The 10,777-nt window shown below is 36.8% G+C and overlaps 1 protein-coding gene across 2 annotated transcripts; it reads right to left on the bottom strand.

Annotated features, from left to right (window-relative positions):
- Positions 1 to 733: 733 nt before the first annotated feature.
- On the bottom strand, positions 734 to 7,663 carry LOC130927517 (syntaxin-19-like). 2 transcript variants are annotated; one of them, XM_057853408.1, is made up of 6 exons: positions 7,384 to 7,663; positions 6,280 to 6,395; positions 5,649 to 5,902; positions 3,500 to 3,736; positions 2,918 to 3,130; positions 734 to 2,149 (listed from the first exon to the last, which is right to left on the bottom strand). In XM_057853408.1, the coding sequence occupies exons 3-6, from the start codon at positions 5,871 to 5,873 to the stop codon at positions 1,913 to 1,915; spliced, it is 912 nt and encodes a 303-aa protein (XP_057709391.1). In that variant the 5' UTR covers positions 5,874 to 5,902; positions 6,280 to 6,395; positions 7,384 to 7,663; the 3' UTR covers positions 734 to 1,912. The 2 variants fall into 2 exon arrangements, with proteins under 2 accessions (XP_057709391.1, XP_057709390.1); XM_057853407.1 differs by lacking the exon at positions 6,280 to 6,395 and having other exon boundaries at positions 7,384 to 7,661.
- Between the last annotated feature and the right edge of the window lie 3,114 nt (positions 7,664 to 10,777).

Here is a 10,777-nt window from a genome sequence, read left to right as displayed (position 1 = left end):
TGCTTTCCCTGTGAGGTCATGCAGCACACCATGGTAGGCGGCATAATAATATAATGTCATTTCCTTTCTATTTTACGCCTTACATACTTGGGACATTCATGTTTTTTTTTCTTTCAAAATGTCACTGCAATCAGTGGAAGGCTCAGGAAAAACACACCGTTTTATGACGGTGCTGAAATGCCAGTAAACATCTCACAGAAATCCCACCTGTTTCCTCTACTAGACCCAGGGGATGATTGTAAATTACAAGACCACCCCCACCCACACAAAAAACATTGATATGTAGTGTTTATTAGATGGCATGTGAATGGCCAATATCTGGTAGAAATGTCAAAGTGTCGTTTTAAATGTCAATCCTGCCAGTCTGCCCTAACATTTATGCTTTTCAAGCTTAAATTGAAATATGTTTAAAACAAAAAAAAAAAGCGCCATGTTTTATGTATTTTTTTTATTTTCAAGTGCACATCTTTACCCCGAGTTAACGGTTCTATTTGCACAGATGGTCTCGTGGGAACACAAAACACATTTGATTTCGTAATTGTTGAAAATCCTGTTTTTCCCGTCTCTCATTGCCACACCCAAGTTATCTGAGACACTAGACTCAGGGTATTGCTCATTTTTGTTTGGTTTACCATGAGAGGGGTGTATCTATCCATTGTTAAGAGTCAATTTATAAATATTTGCCATAAATTATTTTATACATATACATATAGAAATTCAGTATGCGTCTTGCTTGTTTTTTTTTTTTTTTTTTTTTTTAATCTATTTTTATTTAGTTTTGGCATCCAGATGAACATACACTTAAAGAGCAGCCCAACTTTTAATTACGTTGGTCAATATATGATAAATTTGAATCCATGATATTTTTTGTCTTTTTCCCTATAGCATAATCTAAATCAAATTACCATATTTTTCGGAATATAAAGACAAAGCGTACCAGACTATAAAGTTCACCGTCAAAGAACATGTTTATTTTCATACATGAAGTGCACCATATTACAAGTTCCATTTGTCATTTGTTCTTTATCTGTTGTCTTTCATTTATTTATTATTTGAATTCTGGGTTTGATGAATGTGTGTCTTGAGCACATAATTGGAGCCGTATAATCCTGTAAGCTCGTACAAATTAGGTTCAAGGTCATTGAACACAACCAGAATTCGTAAAGTGCACTGGACCATAAAGTCCACTGACAATTTTGGGGAAAAATCTGATTTTAAGTGTGCCTTATATTCCGAAAAAAATACAGAAAGCCATGCAAGGTTCCAGCGGCAACAATCTTAAATCATACACTATCTATAAATTGTGCAAATAAATAACATTTAAACATTTTTAAGTCAAATGTAAAAATAAGATGACCCTTTTTGTCGGGTTCCACTGGACTGAAATGTTCAATCCATTGCACAAAAGCTAATTCTGTTGATTTATGATGGACAAAAAAAAATTAATTCCTAATCCTAACAATATCAAATTTGAGCTTTAGCAAAGTGCTTTGTCACAAAAAAAAAAAAGCGCGTGTTCGAAAAAAACTTTCAAACAATGGCGAATGGAATGTGTGTTGAAGCAATGACAGTTGCAGAGGTAGAAGTCTTGTTTATGACCTCTCTCAGATGACAGTGAAGGTCTCCAATACACAGTCATGTTGGTGAAGAGCACTCAGTGAACTGTCTCTTCCAATAGCAGTCACTTCACACTCTCTTCAAAGAAATAAGTGCCTCAAATATCAATTCCTGGCCTCCCCCTTAATTGTTTTCTATGCTCTGCTGAATCTGTCTTCGCCGTTGCCGTGTTCAACAGCAAGAATTGCGGTACCATAACCTTCACTTTAATGGCACTCGATTCCAATGTTGTTTACTTCCAACAGGTAAGGGAGACACTTTAAATACCAGCCTCTAGATTCCAATTCGCCGAACTTTAAAAGCAGCATTTCCAGGGAGGGCAACAACAGCAGCAGAGCCGACGAAGGGGGTTCTTTTTTTTGTACCTGGCGGCCAACTTGAACTTCTCATTAGAAGCTGCCACATAGTCCTGGGTCCGTTCCACATTGGTCTGGATGTGCTCAATGTGGGTCCCTTGTTCCTCCACCAACATAAAAATATCCATGAAGAGGTCCTTCATCTCCATCATGTTGCTTTCAAGGCTCAAGAGTTCCTGAAGAATATTAGCACGTAACAGTGTCAGTTAGAATCAGGAAGTGTAAATTAATTAAACATGTTTTAGATAAGAATCCATTTGAACTGGGATGGCTGGAATTGAATGTTCATTTTTTTGTGGCATTGATGGCGATAGACGTTCAATTCCTTTTGACTGGGAGGGACTGCCTGGGATCGAACGATCGCTCTAAGCTCCTCCCAGTCAAAATGGATTGGCCGTCTATGGCCGTCAATGGCAGCCAATAAGTTAATTATTTAAATAACTGTAATAAGGAAACATACAGTATTTAACAAAACAAAACAACGAAAACTAGAATTCAAAGAACATTTATGGAGCGATTTGTCTGGTTAATTCCGATAACGAATGAGACTCCGGCATGCTAACTAGCTATGTGGCCCCGTGCGGTCGGCGTCCAGCTTTTTAGAGGGACAAGTGGCGCTTATTGTTAACTAATACAAATAAAAACCATATTAAAAAGAACAACTATATTTAAATAAATAAATAAATAAAACAAATTAAATCTCCTATTCCATTTCACATTACAAACATATCCTGCAAGTTTGATAATACCCCACCTCCTGTTAAAACTAGGTTTTATTGGGGGTAGGAGGTTGTTTTTCCTTAATTTCAGTGTTATAAGTGGTAATATGTCTATACTGTATGGTTAATGGAAAAACACTTCATTTTTAGAGCATACCTGGTTTGCCTGTCACTGATAATGGTGATAATAGTAAATGTAGGGTGCGAAGAAGTCGTTACTCTCACCTTGTGCCTCTGTTCAATCTCTGACAATTGGGACCGAGTGATTTTGACATCATTTAGCAGGTTTTCATTGAAAACTTCCCATTTTCCCGTGGCAACCATCTCATTCACCTCCTCTTCCGTCACATCCTTTCCCGAGACTTCTAGCTGCCGGATAATGAAGTGCTTGCAGCGCTCCTGCTTGGTCAACAGTCCTTCATTATACTGCCGCATTACCTGCATAAATATGACAGAATTAAAAGAAAAAAAAAGATTTTAAAAATGAGGAGGAAGGAAATTAACGAAGACATTTGGGTCCTATCTTAATCTCTTTTGTAGCCCTGGGCAGAAAAACAGTAATAAAGTGAATACATAGTGTAAATAAAAGTGATTGCCCAGTTTGGTTGTAACAACTTTAGTATTCCATGCTGAAAATCTATCTTTTTTTATCTTTGATTTATGCTACCCTCTTCACAAAATGGTATAAAAAGTAGCTAAAGATGTATTTTTTGGGGCTGAGACACAGTTTAGTCAAATCTTTTTGACGTCATGTACGAACAGAAAATAAGTTTCAAAAGCAAACAAAGGCCAGTCTCATTTCCCCACCTGCTGGAATTTGAGGTAGACTGATGTATGCTGAGAGCGTTGTATTCTTGTTGTAACAGCAGTAGGACCGTGCTGCTCTTCTGTTTTTTGCACTTGTTTGGAAAGCTTGTCCAGACGTCGGTGGAGGCTCTCAGCTTGGAGCTTGATGTCCCTCGTTATGCTGCTCTCTTTTTTCATTATACTGAAACGGCGCATAGTTGCAACCAACATCTTTTGTTGTTGGCCGAATTTAAGGACCTAGTTGAGATCAGAGATTAACAACTATAAGACATATCTTTTGATGAAGACCAGTACAATATCAAATATTTTTTGGCCGTGTATTGTTTACAGTGTCATTTATTCATGACAGTGATGTCTAATGGAAGGTAGAATAAATAAATGCTTTTCGATTATGAGCAATTAACCTGTGTGTTGACATAAGTGCCATTTATACGATACAATACGTCCAGCGTTTAATCACACAACTCCATATTTTACAATGATTTACATATATTTTTATTTCCGTATTCTGTACACTATTATTGCTATAATTTATTTACATGACGCAGACCCTTTTTTCAATTTCTCCCCCTAATCTTCATGGTTGGGCCAAAAATTCAAGCTCACTGAGAAAAAAAAGCCCCATTCATTTCCAATGGCAAAAAAACATCAATTTTCAAATTGCTACTTGTCCTAATTTTTTTTTTTTTCTGGGGGGGGGGGGATGGGGCAAAAATTCCCATAATTTACACATCAAAACATTCACAAAATAAATGCACGCAAAAGTCATTAGATAGTTTTGAGCAAAAATGTAAGATTCTGCCAAAATCTGACAAAACCTTCCCCATGTAGCTCCAAAGACGTGTCCATTCAGTTTCAAATGGCCCGAAATACGACGTAAGTGACCTAGAAAGGAACAGGAAGCGATTGCAATGCCCCTAAATGTACAGGGAATGATTCAAAAGTACCCTAAATTTAACAAGGGTAGCACTTCATAATAACTAACCGTTATAACTAATTAATACATCGTTACTAAACTGTGAAAAAATGTTTTTTTTTACTGTACGTGTTAACAGCTTGCTGTGATGTATGGATCTTAAATGTCCCTCATAAATTCAGTTTATCCCGTGTTAAGCACTAAAGGTGTCACAAACTCATGGGTTTTTACTAGTATTTTGTTGTTCTGCCATGTGTTGTATTAGTATATGTTTTTCTATATATTATACAAAATGTTCAACATTTCATCTTCTGTGTTTCTTAGGTATGTACAGCATACAGAAAGGCGTACATTTTAAAATATCACATCAGATTTCTCTCCCTTGAACTTGTTCAAGCTAATAGATGTTCTTTAAAATTCAATTGATGGTTAGCAAACTTTTGATGATTGATCTGTAAAGTGTGAGTTAATATAATATGTATCGTTATAAGCTTATATATGTTACTGGGATTTTATTTTTGATCTGTAAAGTGTGAGTTAATATATTATGTATAGTTATAAGCTTATAGATGCTATTGGGACATTATTCTCAAGTAGCACTTATTCCTCATTCACTAACAATTAAGAAATGAGGAGTAGTTGCAACTTTGGAACAACGTCCCAATAACATGAATTAACTATCAACTGATACTTAATAAGTCATTAGTTAGTAAGCTACCAATAACTTGTTTATGGTATTACTAATTTATAAAGTGTAGGTATAAATCATTGACATAGTTTACAAGTCCTGTATTACTCATTAACCATCAGTTTATTTATGACATATTAACTATGTATAATGCATAATTATAAATGCTTAACAAATTGTTAAGAAACACTTCACAAATCAACAATATATCATTAACAGTTTACTAATGATCTATTAACTAGTTATAACGAATAGTTATTATAAAGTGTACCCAAGAGTGTGACCCACAATGAAGTAATTGCCTGCCATTGATAACGGTAGTCATCAAATTCATTTTAACTGGGAAGACTGGCTGTTAATGCTCATCTTTCACTACAATTGACTGCTGAAGATGACCCATTTATTTGGACTGGGAGGGGTGAATCAACAATCATTCGTTTGCCCCAGGATTGGACTTCTCGCACCATCAATGGCAGCCAATGAGCTAAAAAACCTATTCCAAATGCTGCCTTGGCTCAAGGTTGAAAACCACAGCTCTTACTAACCTCGATTTCCAGTGCAACAATATCATTTCGGATTTGCTGAACTTCCGATAGAAAGTTGTCAATGACTGGCTCCTCCTCAAATATCACGGCCTCAGGTGTTATGACCCCGACGACCACAGACTTGTCAGTGCCATCTTCCTCCTCGGACAGAGGGTTAAAACTTATGCTTCCTGAATCAGGAGAATTCTGAGTTCTCTCCAGTAACTCTTTCAAGCGGTCTTTCATTGTGTCGGAAGGCTGGCCATGGATTGTTCCTGAGAGAAAAGAATGAGCTTTTGTCACTTTGTAATTTGATACTTTCTTCTTTAGGAGGACGTCCGATAAGGTGGCTCTTTTCATGCTTCTGTGGTAAAGTTTAATTTTTTTGTTACCAGTAGATATCCATTCCATTTAAACTGGGAGGGGTAGCAGTGATTGAACAAATGTTAATTCGTCAGCATTTCCAGTTCAAATGGCTTGGACGTCCATTCCTGTCAGTCAGACTATAAATATTCTATACATCTATATAATATTCAGATCTATACATGTAAGTTAATTTTTACCCATTTTCCCAAAAGACTTGTGTGGTTATCTAGCTAGAAAAAAAACAGTATTCATACTGCAACTTTGAAAACTTCAAAAAGCAACCTACTTATTTGCTTTGTGTTGTTCAACAATCTTGGAAATGTTATAACTCTTAAGAGCTGATATGCACATCTTGAAAATGGCAATATCTGCTGAAACTTGAAGTAAACACAAGAGGCACTCCTGTTTCCAACAAAGATCCAGTATTAGATTTGCAGAATTCATTTGAAAGGTGAAGTGCATTGCATTCAAGCATTTAATTAACCATGGCAGATTGAGAATCAGATTTTTAAAGGCAAGGGAGAACAAGTGTTGGTTTCTTATTTACATTTTGGATGGATTTTGAGCAGCAAATATTGTCAAAACGCATGCTATAACATTGTGAGATTGTGTATTCCTTGTAAAAGAAACAAGAAGAAGGCAGTCAATCTTATCGCACAACACTTGATTAACTGTGCGTGGGTCTAAAGAGAATTTAGGGAATTCCGCGATTGGAATTTTTCCCAAAAAGTTGTAGTTAGGCTATGTTAACAAATGGTTGTAGTGAAAAGAACCAGATAAGCTCTTAGTAGCTTATCAGAGCTTAAAGAGCATAGTGTAATTCATAGGTTTTGAGTCGAAAATCTCCTTCCCCTCCCTTTCCTTTCCTGTTTTTCTCTCATGCTAACAGAGAAGAGCCGATTAAGAAAATTATTCAGAGGATTTGGACACACATTCGCTTGTGCTTCTGCGTAAAACCTGAAAGAAAGTGATAGTTTGTTTCACTTGGGGAATTATTTCTGTAACTAAACATTGTCTGTAAAACAGAACTTCATTCTTGTTATACTGTGATGCAATATTCCTCAATTTTACAAAGGTAGAAGAGCTCCCTCCTCTCCCCTGTCTACCTGGTTGCAAACTTTATATGGATAGTTATGCTTGTGTAAGTGTGTAGTTTACAATGGCTTACACACTTCATATTCTTTTCAGATTGATAAACAAAAACTAAAGTGTACTTTTTCTGTTAAGAGTAAACACAAAATGTTTATGCTTTCTGAGTAAAAGACGAAAACTACATGTATATAGGTACTGTATGTATGTATGTACAGTATATATGTATGGACTGTATGTTTGTACAGTATGTATAGGTGTATGTATCTATAATTAAATCTGAACAGATGGTTATATTTACCTTTAGGCAGTCAGTATTCCATTTCAAGAACCCATTAAAATTGTCCTACCGAAAGATGTCGGAAAATATAATCCATAGTTAACACTCTAGGATGAAGTCATCTTTTATCCGTCATGTTTGATCCCTCGATAGCAGCCACCAGCTGCTCTGTAACACTCATAGGAAAAGTTACACTCACAAGCTGTGGAAGTTTTGAGGAAGTTGTTTGGAGTCTTCCTCAAGCACCTCCCTTCCTATTGAGGAAGGTCAGGATAGAACCACTAGGAAAGGGGAAAACTGCAGGCTTATTTGCCTATCTAAAGAAACAACAGATGACGTGATTACCTTCAGTTAAGGAACGGGATGAAAAAACATGGAGAGGAAAAGGAACTTCTAATCCCTCCCCTTATTTCTGGTCACGTAAATAGAGCACAGCAAATACAAGTAATGTGTACTTTGCTGGAGCCAAACAATAGGACTTCGGTGTCAAGCAGGGCGTTAGGTTTCTGATGCACAAAGTTGATTTCTATGTGAGATGTCTGAGTTCGCGGGATAAGCCCTCTGGGTCTGGGGTATTGTACTCCTTAGGCTCCAGTAAGTCCACTGAGTACTTTTGACAGATTTCAACTGACAAGCTCCCCAAAACCTCTGTGCCTTTTCAGCACGGGAAGCGACACACTCGGCTAAGCTGCTCCAAGGAGGGTGTCATGAGTTTGTGGATGAGATGAGTTTCGGGAGGTCAACAGTTCTGTCTGGGTCACGTTAAACTTTGAAGGCCGCTTGCAATATTTCATTTTTTTCCCCAGCCCACTGTGTGTTCATAACCTTGCAGCAACCGTGTTGTTGGTGTGGTTGCTAAATATGCCTCTGAGGCAGAACATAGGTTAAAGGGTCATAGAGTTAATTAACCTTAATGCATATTTTAGTCTGACTCTGAGGCCTGATTTACATTTTTTGCATCATAGTAGGTTGGCTTAATTGATTAATTTTTTGCCAGCACAATACGGACCAATTAAAACCTTTAAAACTTTAGAAATCATCATTTAGTTCATTTCTAGTGGGTGGCAACATTTGGCTTCAGTATGACAATTAAAAGACACATTAAATATATGATGACTCTGCCAAATGATGCAGGTGAAGATTAATTCCGCTATACCTCTGTGCATGTAATTAGCTTGTGTTGTTATGTAAACCATGAGTCAGTCATCCCTAAAGGCAAGATATTATGACAACAAAGCAAAACCAGTTTTCTGAGTTTCAAAATGTACTCTCATCAGCATCGTACGCTCTACATTGAATGCAAACCGTTTGCTCATGCCATGAGTCATCTCATGTGATCATCATTGAAAATGTATAAATTAGTAATTCAAATAATAACGCAATAAAGTAGCGTCAAAACCAGGGTTACAAAATGAGACTACTGTATGTATATTGTTGTTTTGTTTACTATTTCAAGAAAAAGTCAAGGTAATGCCAAAAAAGGAAGTGAACCACTCAACACAAATCCATTCACAAAATCCAGCCTAAGGACAATCTCTGATTATCTATTTTCCCACAAGGCTAGTTTGTTTAAATACACTGCTCAATAACCACGTTGCCACAACACTGTAAAAAGGTCAATGATGTCAACAGTGTATTTACATCTTCTAACAACTCATGTATCACTGCCACTGTAGAACAACAAATAATGTTTCTCTGGAAAAAGTGTTTTGTTTACCCCACCAATTTAGTGATGCATTTTCAAAATTGAAGTAAGATTGAATTAACAAAGAAATAATGGAAATAAGCAGTTCATTGGGATTCATTTCTTAAAGTAAGAAGCAATCAGGAAAATGTGTATTATTTTAAGTGCACTGAGTGCTTGAGAAAACATTGTATTACTGGATTTTACATTGTATGACACAATAGCAGACTAAGTGCGGTACATAATCTTACACAAAACGAACATTGAAGTATTGCATTTCAAATAACATTAGATTATACGATGTGAGATTAAAAATATAATATGTATTGCATGTTTTATACAGAACATGATGCAAAAAGATGGCATTATGGGACTCAAACTCTTAAACCTCATCTAAGTGTCATATGATGAGAGTAGGATGTTAGGGGAGATAAATGAGTAAGGTGCTATAGCTGGTTGGAGGGGCAAGGATAATGAGGACAAAGTCACCATCATTAAGCCAATGAGAGAGATTGATACTGAGGTTGTGGCCTTGCCTGGTAAAATGAAGAATTAAGAATCTGTAGAAATCCCTGTGTGTAATTTGAATTCATGGTTAATACAATGTAACTCTTTATAGGGCACCCACTGAAATCATTGGCTGCCATTGATGGCGCTAGACGTCCAATTTATTTTGACTGGGAGAGGGTGGTACTTTGCAACCACCCTAAGTTTGACTATATTTGAACAAACATTTTACTTTATATTTCTATTCATTCACAAAAATATACAAAAATAATTTTCAATAACAAAAAATATAACACAAATATAAAAACTGGTGCCCTTTCCACACATTGTATGTAGACATCACATTTTGTATACCAAGTGTTAATATTGCGGCATAAAGACCCAAAATATATATTTTTTTAATCATGAAAAACAGGCCCTTGGCCTATGAAGGTTCAAGCAAGGTAATCTTTGTTTTGCTGCCCATGTTACTATGCTAGAACACGGAGCATCTATTATGAGCAGCCTCTTTTCGTGAGAAAAGTAACCAAAACATTTTGTTGAGTGGATTTTAGGCGGAAGTTTTTCATGTAAACTCAGACAGGACAGGGTTAGTCTGTGAAAATAGGGGGCATGCACACACGCACACTCTTCTACAGGTATATACATAATGATCCGGAATTCTTTGAAAACTATGCATTAAATGCACATAAACCTAACCATAAGACTGGAGTTGAAATTACAACATTCTTCATTTCCACACTATGGCAATGACACGTTAATGGCAAGAAGGAAGAAAAGGGGGATGTCATGGAGACAGGTTAGTGGTGCAATTGAGCATCCCTGCATATCCCGAAGTAACACACATACATACACAAACAAGCTCATACTCATCTCCCACCAGCCGGCCAACCCTAATCGAGATAGAGGCAGATCGAAATGCCTCCAGATGACAAGTTGCGAATGGATTGGCTTCCATGCCCTTGTCATGTTGCTCCATCTGCACCAAACAGAGAGGAAGACAGATGGAGCCCATGGCAGAAGGCTGGGTGGTAAAGGAAGACAGGTAGGAGAAGGCAAAGTAATGCAACAAACAGACCAAAACAGTTTCCTCAAAATAATCCATTCATGCACGAATTAAGTTTTAGTTATTTATTCTTAGCGCTTTCACATGTGGGGTTCCTCAAGGGTCCATTCTCAGACAGTTTCTATTTAACATCTATAGTATATGCTTCCTTTAGCTCA

This window comes from Corythoichthys intestinalis, chromosome 12 (genome assembly GCF_030265065.1).
Source record: "Corythoichthys intestinalis isolate RoL2023-P3 chromosome 12, ASM3026506v1, whole genome shotgun sequence".
NCBI classification, from domain to species: domain Eukaryota; kingdom Metazoa; phylum Chordata; class Actinopteri; order Syngnathiformes; family Syngnathidae; genus Corythoichthys; species Corythoichthys intestinalis.
This window is presented reverse-complemented; position numbering and strand designations above follow the sequence as displayed.

Bases quoted from the DNA above. Each gene is read 5' to 3' on its own strand.
- LOC130927517 (XM_057853408.1), bottom strand. From the start codon at position 5,873: ATGAAAGACCGCTTGAAAGAGTTACTGGAGAGAACTCAGAATTCTCCT. The intron at 3,737-5,648 runs GTTAGTAAGAGC...GATCTCAACTAG, and splicing joins TTGTTGCACTGGAAATCGAG to GTCCTTAAATTCGGCCAACA. The intron at 2,150-2,917 runs GTGAGAGTAACG...AATATTCTTCAG, and splicing joins AGATTGAACAGAGGCACAAG to GAACTCTTGAGCCTTGAAAG.